At 41.8% G+C, this 20,114-nt stretch overlaps 1 protein-coding gene across 4 annotated transcripts in view; it reads left to right on the forward strand.

Moving 5' to 3' along the window:
* The window catches only part of NADK (NAD kinase), a 214,807-nt gene that overhangs the window by 154,304 nt on the left and 40,389 nt on the right, over positions 1–20,114 (forward strand). For all 4 annotated transcript variants that reach the window (XM_082274343.1, XM_082274345.1, XM_082274344.1 and 1 more), the window contains 2 exons: positions 8,594–8,723; positions 12,727–12,835. In XM_082274343.1, coding sequence (XP_082130469.1) covers positions 8,594–8,723; positions 12,727–12,835 — 239 coding nt within the window. The remainder of the gene's footprint in view (positions 1–8,593; positions 8,724–12,726; positions 12,836–20,114) is intronic.

A 20,114-nucleotide genomic window follows, 5' to 3' on the forward strand; every position in this document is an offset into this window, starting at 1 on the left:
TCTGGAAGGTCTTATATAGACAGGTGTGTGACTTTCCTAATCAAGTCCAATCAGTATAATCAAACACAGCTGGACTCAAATGAAGGTGTAGAACCATCTCAAGGATGATCAGAAGAAATGGAAAGCACCTGAGTTAAATATATGAGTGTCACAGCAAAGGGTCTGAATACTTAGGACCATGTGATATTTCAGTTTTTCTTTTTTAATAAATCTGCAACAATGTCAACAATTCTGTGTTTTTCTGTCAGTATGGGGTGCTATGTGTACATTCATGAGGAAGAAGAATGAACTTAAATGATTTTAGCAAATGGCTGCAATATAACAAAGAGTGAAAAATTTAAGGGGGTCTGAATACTTTCCGTACCCACTGTATGATGTGTAGACAATGGCGATGCGTTTGCGGAGCATGCGCTCCTTCTTCAGGCCAACATTTGTATTAAACTTTCACGATGCTACACTTATAAGGTGCTTGTGTTTTCTCTCCTGTTAGCTTTGGGCTTCTTCTACATTTAGAGGACTCCAGTGGTGGGACTTTCCCATTTGACATTTCTCCATCTGCCTTTCCCCACATTGAATTCTCACTTCTTTTTCTGTAAAGTGAAGGAATGTTGTGACTACAAGTGGGAGGAACTGGGTAGTTATTTCCAATAAACATGAACTGGAGTAGTGTTCTAAAGTTCTGGTTTATATCCAGAAACAAATGATCAGGTTTGGAGCTCCCAACTTTTAAAGAGCAGGGAATGGGCAGTTTATTACAGCAGATTATGTCACTTTGGGTTTGTCTCTTTGTCAGATGGTCTTGTCACAGGAGTGAAAGTCCTCTCCATAAGAAACTTCTGTCTGTGACATGAAGTGTGAGGTCCATTCAGCTGCAGCTGTTATTGCATTGTCTAGGACGGTGACTCTGGTCTGCACAAGTATCTGTCATGTGTGTATGTTTAGTACTCTTAGTATAAGGTGGTTCACAAACACAACCCAATACACAGGGAGATTAGATTGACAATGTTAAAGCCTGGTACATACTAGAAGTTGTCTTTTGTTCAACACGGCAGGCTGAACCAAAAAAAAAAAAACATTCCGTACTAACGAGCGATGTTAGTGCAACGACACCCTTCCCTGCTGTGCTATTGTGTTCTGACTGGGGAATCACCCCCCCCTGTTGGCTGCCATCTTTGATCGGATGCTGGTCAAATGTTGGTTTTCCAGCATGCCCTTTTAACAGAAGCTGGTTGTGGGACTGGCTTTTGTAGAGTTTCCCATTCCTTCCTCCTAGGCCTTGTGGTGAAGGGCGAATGCTGCGTGCCTTGATTCCTCTTGCATTTAGGATCATTTTGGAATCGGGTAGAATTCCTTCACTGGTGCACATGACCACATTCTAAACCTGCTGTCAGTTGCCTTCTTCAATCTGCTCTTGTGTTACCACTGAGTTGTATGGGCAGAGAAGTAGTTTTGATGTGAACAACAGTCTGTGACCACAGACCCCCCCCCCCCCCCCCCCATGCACAAAATAGCAGATATGACTGTGGATGGAGCATCATTCAAGACTCTGGTTGTCTAACTGCTGGCAATCAGATCACTCCATATGTCACCAATTTAAAATACCTAAAAATGAGGTCCAATAATTGCCCTCACAGTGGCGGGACAGTCCGGCAGTATGTGGAAATGATCACATCAGCGCAGTACTGACCACTGAAGAGTCAGTTAAACAGGTCAGAAAATTCTCGGACAAGTTGTGTTTTCTTTCATGCTATTTGGCCCATCTGCCAACAACTAAGTTTGTCGCCTCAGTGAGCTGCTATGAAGTCTTTTCAGGGGTCTGTTCTATTGCTTTAAAATGTTCAGTGTAGGTAATCCACTTCATCTCATTATGATTTCTGATACAATGGTAATAAAATATCGTATACATTTCATAGCAGATGATTTTGTTTTTTCAAATGAGCAAGTGCCAGAAACTGTAAAACCAGCTGAGGCACACTAAATGGTAAAACTAAAGTCTTTTGTACCACACAAAAGCGGAATCGTGCCATAATCCCTTCATATCAGTTATGAATGCAGTCATTTACACAGTACATAGTTATTCTTTGTGTGGAGAAAAATGTACCCTTCTCATTGACACAGCACTAGAAGCGCTGGGGTCCTGGGCTCAGTTACAGTCAGGAACAACATCTGTAGGAGTTTGTGTTTTCCGTCTGTTTATGTGGGTGTCCTCTGACTAAGCCTAGCAAGTGTCTATCTGTATAGCTGCTCTTTGGACTTTGGATTGTAAGCTTATCCATGCTGGTTGGTTATTTGGCTCCTAAAAAAAAGTGCGGGTATGTATATATGGGAGTAGGGACCTTAGATTGTGAACAGCTTGAGGGCAGAAACTGATGTGAATGTATAGTATGTTAAGTGACCTGTAAATTGTTGGTGCTATATAAATACCGATCGGTAATAAATAAAGGGAATCGAGCGATTTCCTTTTCTTGCAATGAAAGAAAATTGAATCATCTATGGCAAATGTGTCAAACTCATTTTAATTGCTGACCGCATCAGCATTATAGTTGCCCTCAAAAGGCCGGTTGTATCTGCAATCTAGAGGACTCCACCCCCTTACATCAGAAGTCAAGAGTCCTCCACTATCAGAAGTCAAGAGTCCCTACACCCTCCCTACATCACAGTGCACCCCCCTTACCTTGGGCTGCTGCTGGGAAGAGCTGGGAGCAGAAAGTGCAGGGTCTGGAGAAGGACCAAAGGAGTGCTAGGGTCAGCGGCTGGATTCTGCTGAATGTTGAGACCAGCGGAGGCGGGAGATGGGGGGTGCTGTGGCTGCACAGAAAGGCACTGGATCTGAGGAGTAGTTATGTCTTTTCTGTTGCCGACTACTGAAACTGGGAAGGGGGGGACAAAGACAAACCTCTTTGTGGCTGCACGGAGAAGCGCAGGATCCGGTGGAGGAGTTCTGTCCTTTTCTGTGCTGCTGACCTCTGAGATAAGGTGGGGACGAAAAATGAGGGGGTTGCCACAGCTGCAGAAGGTGTTTTAGGGCCACATGAAATGACCTGGAGGGCCGGGCTCAGTCCGTGTGCATTTTGTGTGAGACGTGATGTATGGCTTGCCTTACCCCTGTCTTTTTCCCATGATTCTGTATCCATAAAGGGGGAAAAAAGATACATTTCACAAGTGTCATATCGATCTATCGGAAAAGTTTGTTTATTATAGGTATTTATATATTGCTGACAATTTTACAAGTGCTTTACATATTGTACAATTAAATCCATCCCTGCCATCAAGGAGCTTACTATCTAATGTTCCTGACTCACATTTATGCATACACATACTAGGACCAGTTAAACATGAGCCCATTAGCCCACCAGCATGTCTTTGGAGTGGGAGAGGAAACAGATTAATCTAGAGGGGGACTAAACTGCAAGAACACACAAACCCCATGCAGGTAGCATCCGAGTTACGATTCCACACAAGGGCCCCAATGCTGAAAAAAAATGCTAGGTCTCTTACTACTGGTCATGAATATAAATAAATAGAGAGAGAGAGATATCTGTACAAGCCTTGGGGTGAGTAGCTCAGTATGTGCAGAAGGTGCCTACAGTGATATGGAGTCTGAACTCCTTCAACCTGCAGAAGAATGTGGAGTCGCAATGCTACTCAAAACAATTTTGCACTCTTGATGCTTTTGAGAAATGCAGGTAGCTGTACAGACGTCAGTATATTGGCAGGGTTTCAGACTGACATACACATGCTTGTTAAGCCCTGACTCCCTATTTTATCTGATATATTGTATGTGTTTGTATATATATATATATATATATATATATATATATATATATATATATATATATGTGTATGTATGTATGTATGTATGTATAGTATCTCACAAAAGTGAATACACCCCTCACATTTTTGTAAATATTTTATTATATCTTTTAATGTGACAACACTTAAGAAATACACTTTGCAACAATGTAAAGTAGTGAGTGTACAGCTTGTATAACAGTGAAAATTTGCTGTACCTTCAAAATAACTTAACACGCAGCCAATAATGTCTAAACCTCTGGCAACAAAACTGAGTACACCCCTAAGTGAAAATGTCCATATTGGGCCCAATTAGCCATTTTGCCTCTCCGTTGTCATATGACTCGTTTGTGTTATAAGGTCTCAGGTGTGAATGGGGAGCAGGTGTGGTAAATTTGGTGTGATCGTTCTCACTCTCTCATTCTGGTCACTGGAAAATCAACATGGCATCTCATGACAAAGAACTCTCTAAAGATCTGAAAAAAAGAATTGTTGCTCTACATAAAGATGGCCCAGGCTATAAGAAAATTGCCAAGACCCTGAAATTGAGCTGCAGCACGGTGGCCAAGACCATACAACAGTTTAACAGGACAGGTTCAACAGGCCTCGCCATGGTTGACCAAAGAGGTTGGGTGCACGTGCTCAGCGTCCTATTCAGAGGTTGTCTTTGGGAAATTGATGTATGAGTTCTGCCAGCATTGCTTCAGAAGTTGAAGGGGTGGGGGGGGGTCAGCCTGTCAGTGCTCAGACCATAAACTTATTTGGTTCAGGTTTTGTCAAGCGTGTGTGGCGGCAACCGGGTTAGGAGTACAAAGACAAGTGTGTCTTGCCTACAGTCAAGCATGGTGGTGGGAGTGTCGTCTGGGGCTGCATGAGTGCTGCCAGCACTGGGAAGCTACAGTTCATTGAGGGAACCTTAATTGCCAACATGTACTGTGACATACTGAAGCAGAGAAGGATCCCCTCCCTTTGGAGACTGGACCGCATGGTAGTATTCCAACATGATCAAGACCCCAAAAACACCTCCAAGACTACCACTGCCTTGCTAAAGAAGCTGAGGGTAAAGGTGATGGACTGGCTGAGCATTGTCCCCAGACCTAAACCCTATTGAGCATCCGTGGGGCATCCTCAAATAGAAGATGGAGGAGCGCCAGGTCTCTAACATTCACCAGCTCCGTGATGTCTTCATGGAAGAGTGGAAGAGGACTCCAGTGGCAACATGTGAAGCTCTGGTGAACTCCATGCCCAAGAGGGTTAAAGCAGTGCTGGAAATAATGGTGGCCACACAAAAAACTGACACTTTAGACCCAATTTGGACATTTTCACTTAAGGGTGTACTCTCCTTTGTTGCCAGTGGTTTAGACATGGCTGTGTGTTGAGTTATTTTGAGGGGACAGCAAATTTACACTTTTATACAAGCTGTACACTCACTACTTTACATTATAGCAAAGTGTCATTTCTTCAGTGTTGTCACATGAAAAGATATTTGTGAGATACTGTATATATTCTATCTATACCACTTAGAGGTAAAGTAAATAACTTTCTTGTTTCATGAAAGTGGGTGGGATATTTTAGGCAGTGAATGAACACGATGTCTCTGAAGGTGATGTGTTGAAAGCAGAAAACATGAGGTAAGGATCTGAGTGACTTTGACAAGGGCCAAATTGTAATGGCTTGATGACTGGGCCAGAGCAACTCCAAAATTGCACCTCTTGTGGGATGTCCCCAGTCTGCAGTGGTCACCAAAAATGGTCCAAGGAAGGAGAACTGGGGACAGGGTCATGTCCAGCCAAGACTCATTGATGCATGTTGGTAGCGAAGACTGGCCCATGAAGTCTCAATAAATAGAAGACCTACTGTAGCTCAGATTGCTGAAAAAGTAAACACAATAAAAATAATATGTTAACAAAGTATAACCAATATGTATCCTAAAACAAAATCAAATAATAATCCCTATTTACACCTTCAGACATTAAAGTGTGAGTGTTGGTTCACACATATGCGATGTGAGACATCACATGTGATTTGCACCGCACTGCTATGCAAATCACATGCAATGTCTGTGCCATGCGCATTCAGCTATACAGATTGCATGGCTGAATTTGCATCGCATTTGGACCAAAGTCCTGTAGGACCTTTTTTGGTCTGCACCAGAATCTGATCGCATGGGTGTTTACACCTATGCGATCCGATTCCTGTCCGAACTGACAGTTTGTACTGTGATTGGGAACTAATCTTGGGGTGTCGTTAACTTTTTGTATTGACATTTTGAACAGTTCGCATATGGCAGTGTCAACTGCCTGCGAGTCGGGTGCGATGCGGGAACCCACAGTGGATTCGCAGGGTTCCCGCATCGCACTAATATGAACCGGTACTCAAGCGCAATCCATCGTGCTTCAGTTTATTTTAATTTTATCTCCCTCTCTCTCTCTCTCTCTTGCCCCCTCTCCTCAAATCGAATTTAGGGGATCTAAGGGCCCATTCACACTATGTGGTGACAGACATTTTATCGCACTGTAAAACGTCTGCCATCGCAGGGACACACAGGAATAAACTGTTTCCTATGTGTCCTATTCACACTGCAACGAAGCCTAGTGGTGAATTTCTCTGGCTGCTCTGTGTTGTGGTGTGAATTCACCCTAATAAATGGCCTTGTTTCATAACCGAAGTCCTCTAGTACAGGGGTCTTCAAACTATGGCCCTCCAGTTGTTCGGGGACTACTATTCCCATCATGCCTTGTCATGTCTGTGAATGTCAGAGTTTTACAATGCCTCATGGGATGTGTAGTCACGTAACAGCTGGAGGGCCATAGTTTGAGGATCCCTGCTCTAGTAGATCCCCAAAATCTGATTTTCCAGTTGCACGGCATTTCAAAAAAAATGCAGACATTCATCAGCACAACTCAGGTTTATGATAATCAATCATGTACTAGTTTTATAATGCCTTAAGGTTTGAATAGCGATTTAAGATTTGCATCTTTTTTTAAGCCCCCGTTCACATAGGGGCGATCCGACTTCGGCTGGCGACCTCCGAGGTCGCGGTGCGAGCAGCGCGCCGCGACCTCGGAGCGGCCGCCACGGACTTCATAACATTGAAGTCTATGGCGGTCGCCTCCTGGTCGGCCCAAAGAAGCTCCGGACCCTTTTTCTAAGTCGGAGCGACTTGTGTCGCTCCTATTAGAACGGGTCCGCAGCTTCCCTATGGAAGACATTGTAGTATCTCCTAGGAATTGTTAGCTGGCTCATTATCTTCAAGCAATGTCTGTGAATGAATGCATGTCATCTGCTTCTTATTCCCGGTCAATTGAGGATAAAATTTAAACGCATGTTTGTGTTATGCTGTTTTATGCTTCTTGTACCTGATGAAGGATTCTTGTGGGGTCCAAAACTTTTGTACTGAGGAAAGCATTATGAAGATTGAAAATTAGGGATTAAGTGCTGCAGATTGGACAGTTTCTTATATATATATATATATATATATATATATATATATGTGTGTGTGTGTGTGTATATATATATATATATATATATATATATATATATATATATATAATATATTTGGTTATCCATGCTGTAATTTCAGAAATCTGCATTAAACCCAGAATATAAATGTCCTATTCCCCAAACTTCTGATTATACACACATCTGTACATTTCCAAAATATTTGCCATAGCATTTCTATGCTGCAAGGCTAAACACCGACCCTTGTTCAGATTGCCAGACGTTTTGGGCAAGGTATGGTTTATAGTCTGATGTTTTCCTCAACTAAATTGTGGGGAAGACTTTGGTTATATATCTGCCTGCACTACCGGTTTATGTAAGGGACCTATAAGGTGTCATTGTCTTGGAGAAATTTTGTATCTACACTGTTGTATTTTCTGTTTTTATTTTTATTTTTTAAATAAAACCTTTTTCTTGATTAAAAAAAAAAAAGTGTGGTGAAGAAGTAAGCCGCGTTTAGTTTACATCTATTAATTATTTTAATTATTGTTTTTTGATTGCTTCTTTATATATCCCATTGTAATATGGGTTTCAATGCTCTTCTGTGTTTTTGTACAGTTTTTTAGCTATTTTATAATGATACATCTAGTAGTCTACAGTGTAATTTCACTTAACCAGATGTTTCAGTTACGGAAGTGGTTCACTGACTGTGCCCCGCATTCTGATTGGCTCCTGAAACCTTTCTACTGAAGGTTCCACATTATAAGTCCATTAGACTAAGCAAGGCTGAACACTCTTAGCCCATCACAGACATCTTGTATCATTCACTTTGCTGCTTGTCCTCTTTAGTTGCAAAGCAGTTTTTTGTTCGTGTCATTTTTTTTTCTCGTGCCTTTATCTGAAGCTTTGACTTGCTTATTACATTGAGAAGATGTTTAGCATTTACTTTGCAGACCGATATTTTGACTTTTTCACAAGACAAGTCACATCGCTGAGCTGCCACTGCCCAAGGTTGTTTGAGAAAGTGAAGGCACAACCAAGGAAGCTGTACGGTGGACTTTTTTTTTTTTTTAACCTTCCTTCTGTAAATTCAAAGGAACTAAATGAGTATTCTCTTTCTAATTTCATAGCCACCAATAATATTCCACTTTTCAGTATTCTGGCAGATTATGAGTTAACAGACATCTAATTTGTTGCTTGGACGGGCACGTCGTGTCTTCATCCAGCTTTGCTGTTCGAGTCTCAGTAGGCAAGAGCAGCGAAACCGCTAACGAAACATCTTTTTTTTTTTTTTCTAGGAGTAACAGTCTTTTAGACAGTACACTTCAGAAAGTCAAATCTTTTGTTGTTATTTTACCAGGCATATTCAGGACCCAGCGGGCCAGCTACTAACGTGGAACAAACCACCCAAAAGTGTGCTGGTGATCAAGAAAGTCAGAGATGCAAGTTTACTGCAGCCCTTCAAGGACCTCTGCGTGTTCCTTACAGAGGTGAGTGAGATTGTCCCCCAGTAGGGAGAGCCGCCATATACATCAGTACTTACAGTGAGTTGTATAGTCTGTTTTTTTTGTTTTGTTTTAGATATACATGGAATAGAGATGAGCCTGATCTAAATCATTTCATCAATGTGTGTTAATGGTCCAAAATCCACGCAAACCCCCTCCAAGTGAGGATTGTTTAGTTGTAACATAATCTCAACAGGTGTAGAATTGACATTCTACAAAACATAACAGCATTTAGATGGCAATATATGGTTTTCACAGTGTTAGTTACATTTCACTAGGGGGAAGAAAGTGGGTAGATGTATGAATGATCACTGTTTGATTAGTTGGCTTTTAAAGCATCAAAGTGTGTTAATGGTAGTATTTTGGTATAGTGTACAGCTTCGCATTGTTTGTGCTTTACTGCTCCTTCTCAATATGCAAGTCTATTCCCCCTCTATGGGGGAATCGGATGAGAACGGACCGCCTGTACGTTCTCATCCGATCCGCAATATGCAAGTCTATGACTCACTAAAAAATGATGCAGTTCCTGTGTGTCTGATATCTCATAGCTATGAGGCAGAGTGATTTTATTGAGCCTTTGAGAGCACCCTCTTGTGACTGTTTCTCACATTTATCCATATGTCATCAGTTCCTGGGCAGTTAGAGAGTTTTTTGAGTGTCTGATCTGCAATTTCTCTAGCTGCTAAACTGCAAATTTTAATGTAATAGTAAAAATATGGTATAGCAAACATGTAAAATGTAAAAGCAACATTAGTAATAACCGTCTAGTAGGACTGTGGCTGTAGACATTGAAATATTTACATATTCTTATCCTGCAGTAAATTAACTTTAAAGCCTTAGGCTCCTTTCACATGGTCCGCCTCCGCCGGCGGACTCCGTGCTGCTCAGAGGGGATCGATCCGCCGATCCCTGTTGAGCAGGCTGATGACAGCTCCGTCTCTGCTTTGTGTGCGGAGATGGAGCTGTCAGATCCCCGCTGTCCTCTATGGGGGAATCGGATGAGAACGGACCGCCTGTCCGTTCTCATCCGATCCGCTGGACGGATGGAAAATATGGTTTCCATCCGTCCGGATTTCACGGACAGGATCAGAATCGGATAGCAGCAGGTGTCAACGGAGATGACATCCGCGCCCCATAGGGATGCATTGAGGAATCGATCAGGTCCGCCTAAAAAACAGACAGGCGGATCTGATCGGATCGTTCGTGTGAAAGGACCCTAAGTGTAGTTAACACAATCCATCACTAACATCTGTAGCTGCAAGCACAGTGAAGCAATTCATCCTGTAAATTCACAAGAGGTGTAGTAAAGTCTTTCAAGTCAGATCTCTGCACTCTGCTCTCTCCTCCGTTGTTTCTGTGCATCTGTTCTCTATTTACTTTAGGGATTAGAGGGCTGCTGGGAGGGAGAAGTAGAGTCAACTAAGCTGCTAAGTTAGGGGAATTGCTAATTCCTTAAAGACATTAGTACTTCTGCTGTAATATTTGAGGATGAATTCCACACTGCCTACAGCTACAGAGGTTATTAAAGGCTTGTTAATGTACATTTTCCATAATAAAATAAATAAACTATGAAGCTTTTTGCATCATAAAGTGTAATGAAAATGTTTTTGATTTTGTGCAAACCCCCTCAAATCAGACTACTACTAGAGGCTCCAAAAATCCCATGCACTACACTTAATATGAAAGTAATTGTTGGCATAGGGTAAGCCAAGTGCTCTTCTCACTCCCATGTTGACAGCAAGTGGGCCTGGCTGTAGGTAGTTCAGGTGGATTATAGGATTGAAGGGAAGGCATGCCTTTTCTCTCTACCCCAGAAGTCAGGATGCTTCAAAGTTCCCTATTTGTTACGTGGGAAAGGTTTGCACTAACTTTGAAGCTATGCTGTTTTAACTCCTAGATTGAGTTATGCAGCATCACAATTTGTGTTTTTTTTTTTTTTAATTCTGATTATAAAGTGAATCCACAGTTTTTTTTTCATTGGCATATGGACCTTTTTTTTTACTTTCTTTTTATTGAAGTTTTCCAAAAGGTATACATATACATTTTATTACAACAGAAAATGACACTTCCAACATTAAAGGATATATATCATTGACATTGCAGAGCCAAACTTAGAAAGCAGTAGTCGGTTTTTTAGTGTCATTACCAATATAATCAAAGACAGAAACTTAAGTGGCACAAGACATAACATTCGGAAGTTTGCTGTTGGTACAGTCTTAAATACTTAGGAGATAGGCGTAGTTATAATGTGTCGGCTAACATCCAATCCTAAAATGAGCAAATTACATATATCTACTGTAACCTAGGTCACATAAATAAAAATTAGAGAGGTTAGAGATTAAAAGAGAGAATCAGAGGCAAGAATGGAGAATTGAAAGAGAAAAAAAGAGGGGGTGAGAGTAAAGGTAAGAGGTGGGAAAAAGAAAGGAAGAAGAGAGTCTATTTCCACCTTCCCTACAGGACAATTCCAAAAATGTCCCTATGGGTGTTCAGATCATACATTGCATATACAGCAGTGGAATTAGGATGAATCTCTTATATGCCAGGAGTGCCATATTTTATTAAAATTTGTAATAGAATTAGCCAATAAATATTCCAGGTCCTCTCTGAATGATGGGAATGTCTTCTTCCATTTTAAAGCACTTGAACATCTAGCCGCAGATAAGATGTGATTCATCAACTTTTGTGGCTATTGTGGTCGAGTTCGGAATAGGCAAGCTGAGTAGATAATGAGCTGGATCTAAGGGAATTGTAGAGGCAAGAAGGGATTTCAGAATGGTTTTTGTAGTTTTTCAAAAAAGACAAACTCTAGGGCATTCCTAGTAGATATGATACAGGGTTCCCAGAAACGCATCCCATCTCCAACATGTAGAGCGCTTGTTGACATTTTAATAAACTGTGTACTATAATGCATCCATACCTTTTTTATATGTAGTTTTTAATGGCATGGGGAGGTGTTTGAACTCCTATCAGGTCTTTACTGCTGTATGTGTCTGTTTTGGGGAGATTTTACAGAAGACAGAAATGAAAGTGAGGGGAAATCTGGGAACACAACAAATAATATTTTAGTAGAAAGGCGGAGGATTAAAAAAGTAATGTTTTTGATACCTGTGTGCCCATTAGGTAGACTTTCCCATTTTCCTGTTCTGTTTTGAGAATTGTCATTTCTACATGGACCATTTTACAAGGCTGCATACAGTGAAGAAAAAGAGTGTCGGACAGATGATTGAAAGTCAGCTAATTGAAAAAAAATATCCATGAACATGCCAACATGTTTCGGTAGTTCTGAGGGACTCCTTCATCAGGGCTTAAGAGAATAGTGATACAATAGTTTGAATGTTTGCTAAGTTTACTTTCCCAGCTGGTGTAGCTGCAACCAGTCTTTGGATTTATTATAGTAAGATGAACTTTATTTGGAATCTAATGCTTCTAACCCTTATTTGCCATAGCAAGACCTGAGAATTTTACCCTTCCCCACGCTAGTAAAAAATAAAAGGAAAAAAGTATTTTACATGTGAAGCAATCTTTGCAATCAAGCGATTATCTGTATCTATTTTGGACCGATTTTAGCTTGCTTGAGGTGATTGTAGCCATTTTATTGCACTTGCGACAGAAACAATTTAATACTCTCTGTGATACTTTTTTTTTTTTTTTATAACATACAATTTTTCAGGACAAGCTAAGTACTGCTGGGACCTTGAAGAAGGGGACATACCCTGAAAGCTTGTCCCGAAAAATTGTATGTTAGTGCAAATAAAAAACGTATCACGGACAGTACTCCATTGTTTCTGTTGACCAATTTTAAATAGACTGATTTTAGCAGAAGAGTGCAGGATTGCATTTTATTTCTCTGTTATTGCATAAAAGGCAATTACACCTTTTTATTTTTACTAATTATCCAAAACTAAATTATGATCTTGTAGCAGAGTTCTTTTAGTTGACCTTTTCTTGAGATTTTGCATTTATTTTTTCCAACTATCTTATTTAGCAAAAGAACATGATAGTCTATGTGGAGAAGAAAGTGTTGGAAGACCCCGCCATTGTTAACGATGAGAGTTTTGGACCAGTGAAAAAAAAGTTCTGCACTTTTCGAGAAGGTGAGAATGGAATGCTCAATAATCAGTATCAAAGTGTATATAAACCCTAACCATGTTCTTCTATTTGCTCTCTTGTTGACTATTGAAAGTGTTATGCTGTTGAAAGTGTTTTGGTATATATGCTTAAAGTGCAAAAAAAAAACTTGATTCCTGAATCCAGTGCTCACTTCCTGTGGTGTCCCAAGGAGAGTATTTAGCCTTTCCAGTCATAACCCTGCGACTACACAATGAATAGCCTTTGTGTTGTGGAAATAGGAGGGTAGGTGGGTCCAGAGTAGTTTAACAAGAGACATCCAGACAGGCCTGACAACCCTTAATTTCCGTCAGATCTTTTTCTGTATTTGCAGGGTCTTTAATGTGATAAAATATGAGGAAATCTGCATGTATTGCAAAGATGTATAAACATAAAATAGTGCTACTGCATTCACACATAAAAAAAAAATTAAATAAAAATTCAGTAAATAACATATAGCCCTCCTAACACATGTATCCAAATGAAATAGGGCAAAAGAAAATATTTTAAGGTATACACTATTAATATAGCATATACAGATTAAGTTGAATATCCATAAACACCATGTAGACACACAATCACCTGTAAAATAATAGAATGGTAATGGGAATAGTCATCCAAATGAGTAAGTGAGATAAAACTAACCACATATAAAAAGTAAATATAATGCAAAAATCTTCAGGAAACACCCTGCTGCCCCATTAGAGCATAAATAAAGCGAATGAGTTAAACTAAGGAAATAAAAAAAATCAACAGTTCATCAGAATACTTAATGAAGTAGGTCCAAAAGTGAAAAAATTGACCCAATTGCACACAGAATAAAGGCCCGTACACACGTACCGATTGTCGGCCGAAACTGTTCGGCCGTCGAACGATCGGCCGATTTTCGGCTTGTTAGTATGATGCTTCCGACAGCCGACAGCGCACTTTCGGCCGAACAGAATCTGTCGTGCAAGCATTAAAATTTTTGTATGCCGACACCAGAACGGCCGATTGTCAGTACAGACAGCAGATTTGCAAGACTGGGCATGCTCAGAAAAGAAAAAAGACAAGGAAAGTTAACCATCACATGACATCACTTCTGCAGTCGGCTGTTGTTGGCCGACAAAACTCGTGTGCAGTCTTTTGCACTTTTCAACAGACACAACAGCCCTCGGACAAAAGACGGCCGATCGTTCGGCCGATGATCTGTACGTGTGTATGGGGCTTTAGGCTTCACATTCACACCAGTAATTTTTCTATTTAGTTGTATCAACTGTATCCAGCCAGCATACACACTCACACCTTAATTTCTGACCCATACAGGTCAGATAGCACTCTAATCAACCATCATCCATGGTGGTCTTCCTCACTCCAGCTGTCTCAGGTTCAAGACCCTTATAAATAGAACTTCAACTGATAAAATGGCTCAAAAAACAAAAAAGAAACTTTGCATAATGTAGTAAGGTTTATTAGATGGTTAAAAACACATAAAAAGCCACTCACAGTTTCAAAGTGTCACAGATTCTAAATCACATGTAAGATGGGTGTACCAATATGGCCGACTTCCTGTCCAAAAAGGAAGTGATGTCTCCTTTTCTTTCCTTTACTGTGAAGATGTATTGTATGTTTGTTTTTTTTTGCCTGGTATACACTTTAAATTTGACTGATGCTCATTCAATATGGGAAGGGGAAGGAAGATGGGTTACAATATCGATGAAGTTCACCAGACATTTAGTGATTGTGCCGGATGTCTGTATAGCTCAGAGTTCAGAGCTGAACCTTCAACAGTCCAATCCCAAGAATTGGGAAACCCACATTACTCTAACATACAAAGAAGTTTTACTGCTTAAAATGTAATTTCACTTTTAGTGGAGTTGCACTTAATAGGCCCTTATGCCTATTTTGACAAGTCTCATTCGTACCGGCCTTCGCTGTTTGGCCATGTTCTCCAATCCAGATCTTTGCACATATGTGTGCTGCAGTCTGCATTCAATTATGTTCATATTCTGCCTGAACAAGCAAGGAGTTAGTTTAAATGTTGTGTTTTTTTGTTTTTTATATAAAGTGATCTGCACTTCGCCAAGGCTTTGTGTCATAATTTATTTAAATCTATGTATGTATGCGTGTGTGTGTATGTGTGTATATGTACATGTACGTATGTGTGCATATATATATATATATATATATATATATATATATATATAAAACACAGTTATATATATAACACAGGGAGGGAAAATGGCTAATCGGGGCCCAATTTTGACATTTTCACTTAGGGTTGTACTCCCTTTTGTTGCCAGATGTTTAGGCAATAATGGCTGTGTGTTGAGTTTTTTTGAGGGGACAGCAAATTTACACTGTTATACAAGCTGTACACTCACTACTTTACATTGTAGCAAAGTGTAATTTCTTCAGTGTTGTCACATGAAAAGATATAATAAAACATTTGCAAAAATGTCAGATACTGTGTTTGTGTGTGTATATATGTATATATATATATATGTGTGTGTGTGGGTGTATTCATATAAATATATATAATTTTTTTTTATTATTATTATTTTTTTTACTACATTGAAAGTTCTGTAAAAGCACTGGGTTCTAATTTATTTTATAAATTAATTTATAAAGTGCTGGCAATTTCCACATTGCTTTACAGAGTGCATGGGCTGGATCTAGTCTGTGCTTTTTCAGCATTTTAGACTACACTGCAATGCTGTTAACAAATGCTGAACATGGACAATTCTGTGTAACCTCTTCAAAGTAACTGTATGGTGGATACAGATTCTAGCAAGGCAGTAAAGGGAACATCTGATAGGCTTTGCACAGTTACATTGTTTTTGCCAATATTTATAATTTACCTTCCGTGGAAGTCTGTACAGCACACAGTGTTGTAGTGCAGCTTAGAAAATGAAAGCCTTGGTGATATCCCCACTTTTTTTTTTTTGTTAAGATTCACTACAATCCACCTGGATATAAAAGAAAGAAATTGTAGCAGCTATAAATTAATGAATACATCATTAAATGTGTGCTTCATTATGAGACTAGTTTAAGTACCTGAATGTGGCTTTAGCTTCTAGCAGTGGCGTAGCTTGGGGGGGCCAGCCGCACCCGGCGCAAAATCTGGGGGGCGCATCCCGCGACCACGCCAGTGTCACTTAAACAGTCATAAAAAAAATGTCTCCGGCCTGCCCGACATGCTCCTGAGGCGCCCGGCGCCAGCATGTCACCGTGCATTCCCCGCCCCCGCTCAGGAAAGGCCGTACATGTTCGGCTGTTCCCGGGAAAAACCGAACGTATACAAGCTTTCCCGAGCGGCGCGTGCACAATGACGTGTTGGTGCCTGGCGGCGCCATTTTTAAATCTATGGCGCCTCAGGAACAGTTAAGTGAGACCAGACCTCATTACACCAGACCTCTCTCCCTCTTTAAAGTCATCTGATGGCTGTAGAATAACACACCCGTTGGGGGAAAGCTGTACTTACTTTACCCCCAGCTTCTGCACTGGACAGGCTTACACCACAAGTCTTCCAGCAAGATCCTGGGTAAATGCTTAGCATCCCAAATCTTGGTAGACCATGCATGTTCTCGTGAGTGTAATTCCCAGGGCTTAGACATAGTTTGTGATTTCACCCTCAGTTAGGCACTGTTTGAAAGTCATGAATGATACAAATCTTTAAAAATGTTTCACACTACATCCTAATCCTACCTGCCATTATGTGAGGCTGCGGGCATACTACAAGAGATGCAGTGCTGTGGGCATGGTACACCTGTACCATGCCCACAGCACTGCATCTCCTGTAGTATGCCCGCAACCCTGCATTCTCCTGTACCATGCCCGCAGCCCTGCATTCTCCTGTACCATGCCCGCAGCCCTGCATTCTCCTGTACCATGCCCGCAGCCCTGCATTCTCCTGTACCATGCCCACAGCCCTGCATTCTCCTGTACCATGCCCGCAGCCCTGCATTCTCCTGTACCATGCCCGCAGCCCTACATTCTCCTCTACCATTACCATGCCCGCAGCCCTGCATTCTCCTTTACCATTTCCGCAGCCCTGCATTCTCCTTTACCATTTCCGCAGCCCTGCATTCTCCTGTACCATGTCCGCAGCCCTGCATTCTCCTGTACCATGTCCGCAGCCCTGCATTCTCCTGTACCATGTCCGCAGCCCTGCATTCTCCTGTACCATGTCGGCAGCCCTGCATTCTCCTGTACCATGTCGGCAGCCCTGCATTCTCCTGTACCATGCCCGCAGCCCTGCACTCTCCTGTACCATGCCCGCAGCCCTGCACTCTCCTGTACCATTACCATGTCCGCAGCCCTGCATTCTCCTTTACCATGTCCGCAGCCCTGCATTCTCCTTTACCATGTCCGCAGCCCTGCATTTTTCTGTACCATGTCCGCAGCCCTGCATTTTTCTGTACCATGTCCGCAGCCCTGCATTTTTCTGTACCATGTCCGCAGCCCTGCATTCTCCTGTACCATGCCTGCAGCCCTGCATTCTCCTGTACCATGCCCGCAGCCCGCAAGGGGGGTCAGTGAATGGGGTTCAGTGTAGGGGGCTCAGTGAAGGGGGGCATTGAAGGTGGGCCAGTGAAGGTGTCAGGTAGGTCAGTGTAGGAATCAGGAATGTCAGTGTAGGGGTCAGGTAGGTCAGTGCAAGAATCAGGAATGTCAGTGTAGTGGTCAAGTAGGTTGGTGTGTAGTGGTCAGTATAGTAATCAGGTAGGTCTGTGTAGTGGTCAGCTAGGTCAGTGTAGTGGTCTAGTAGATTTGTGTAGGGGGCGCAAATTACTTACCTTGCCCCGGGCGCTGACAACCCACGCTACGTCACTGGCTTCTAGCAATCCTTTATAGCGTTCTAGCATGGAAAGCTGCATGTTGTTGACAATTTTGATTTTCAGCTGGAACTTTAAAACCAAAATTATGATTATCGTTCGCACTTGCTGTATACCTATTCTATGTCAGTGATTCAAAGTATAAAAATTAGAGGTTCAGCATAAGTGCCAGGAGGTTAGCAGTATATCTCTTAGCTCTGTATTTCCTAAATTACTAGGCAGGACTTCTCTACTGGGGACAATGAAAACTTTAAAAACCAGATGGGGGTTTTAATACTATGTACTTTTATAGAAAAAAAAAAAAACCTTTTGGCTATAGTTGTGCTGTAAATGCGTGTTCCTCCATATTTTGTGTTTACATATAGAAACATTTAGATTAGCCTCCAGAGAGAGATCTGTATTTCAGTCAGTCTCATTAACGCTGCATTCACACATGGGCATTTTGAATCGTGGACAGAATAGCCGCGATTCTGCCCACGATTTCAAAATGTCCAGGTGTGAATGACAAATCGCACACCGCACATTTCACATGCCATTCACCTGACTGGCACTTCAAAACGCGGTGCCATTCTGCCACGATAAATCGCGCCGCAATCACAGAAAGCATGTTGCCTAAAAGAAGCTCCTGAACCTTTTTTGGGGCGAAAAGCTTCATGCAATGCAGTTCGCCTCGATTGCAGTGCAATTCAATTTGAATCATTGGCATCTGAAATGTGCGTTGTGCGATTTGTCATTGACACCTAGACGTTTTGAAATTGCGGGCTGAATCATGGCTATTCTGTCCGCGATTTAAAGCGCCCATGTGTGAATACAGCCTCAAGGTCCCTTCTTAAAGCCACTCTTCTTTTGGGCACCCCCCTCCAGCCATCCTGATAAATAAACCATCCTAAATGATTCAGGTCTAGTGATTTTTTCTTTTTTACCATTTGGCTTTTTCACACCATTTGGCCTATTCTTCTGTAAGTTTTTATTGAAAGTGAAAAATGTGACTCTGCACACCTGTAGTGAACTAAACTAAAGCTGCAAGCATGAAAGTGAAAAATCACTCAACATATGTGTTTAGCGGATGGTGTCAGCAAAGCGATGCACCCGTACGTTTCTGCCTACTTACAGGTTTTGGGCACCCACATGTGTGCCCCCGGCCAGCACCTGCTGTGATTGTACACAGCGGGAGCCTGACAGCAAGTCTCGGCCAATGATTCCCGATCGGGACCTGCTTGATCGGCTGTATACGATCACAGCCCAGACTCTGTGTGGACAATCAACACAGAGCTCTGTACAGAGAGAATGATCTCTTGGCAGGGATGAGAAACTTCAAGTTCTATTCGTAAAAGCAGCACACTTTACACACATTACACTTAGGCACATATTTAAAGTGGTTCTTAAGGTTTTTTTTTTATCTTAATGCGTTTTAAGATAAAAAAAAAACCTGTGTGCAGCAGCCCCCATAATACTTACCTGAGCCCCATCTCAATCCAACGATGTTGCACAAGAGCTTTGGCTGTCTGGGACTCGCCATAACACAGCAGCAGGCACAGCAGCGGGCTCCATTGGCACCTGCTGCTGTCAATTAGCAAGTCAGTGAGCCAGTAAGGAGAGAGAGAGGGGATGGGGCTGAACAGCGGCTCCGTGTCTGAATGGACACACAGAGCAGCGGCTCAGGTACCCACATAGCAAGCTGCTTGCTGTGGGGGCACTCAGCAAGAGGGAGGGGCCAGGAGTGCTGGTAAGAAAAGCAGGATCTGGGCCGCTCTGTGCAAAACCACTGCACAGAGCAGGTAAGTATATTATGTTTGTTATTTTTAAACAAAGAGGAAAAAAAGAAGGAAACAAAACTTTAATATCATGGTAATTCCTTCTCATCCAATGTCGTTAGTACAGGGACAGCATATAATATCACTGATCCCACTATGTCAGTAGCAGTCAGTTCCCCCGGCGTCCATTAGTGCCCGCCGCACTATCGCGGTCCCTTCATAATTAGTAGTATGAAAAATTCCTGTGTGTGTATATGTATGTATGTTTGTGTGTGTATATGTGTATGTGTGTAATATATATATATATATATATATATATATATATATACTGGGCCGGGCCTGATGGTGTCTACCTTTTTTGAGGTGGTTCCGTTTTGCACAGTTCCATACGAGGTCCCTTCAGAAGGAGATCCTGGTTAAGTGGAACAAGTGTCCAAAGTCTCTGGACAATCAAATTTGGCAGATCCGGCAAACCAGGGGTTCCCTGGTCTGGTGGCTTCACTCGCTGACTCTTCGGCAGGGCAAATATTTTCTCCCCTTGTAATGGACAGTGGTCACGACGGATGCCGGGTTGGGGAGGTGCCCTGGGACTGAGCTCCACTCAGGGTTGTTTGACACTGGAGGAATCCAAACTACTAATTAATGTGTTGGAACTTCGGGCAATCCGGCTGTGCTTGGATCACTGGACGGATCGG

The sequence above is a fragment of the Pelophylax lessonae genome, assembly GCF_965119305.1.
Source record: "Pelophylax lessonae genome assembly, chromosome: 12".
NCBI lineage: Eukaryota > Metazoa > Chordata > Amphibia > Anura > Ranidae > Pelophylax > Pelophylax lessonae.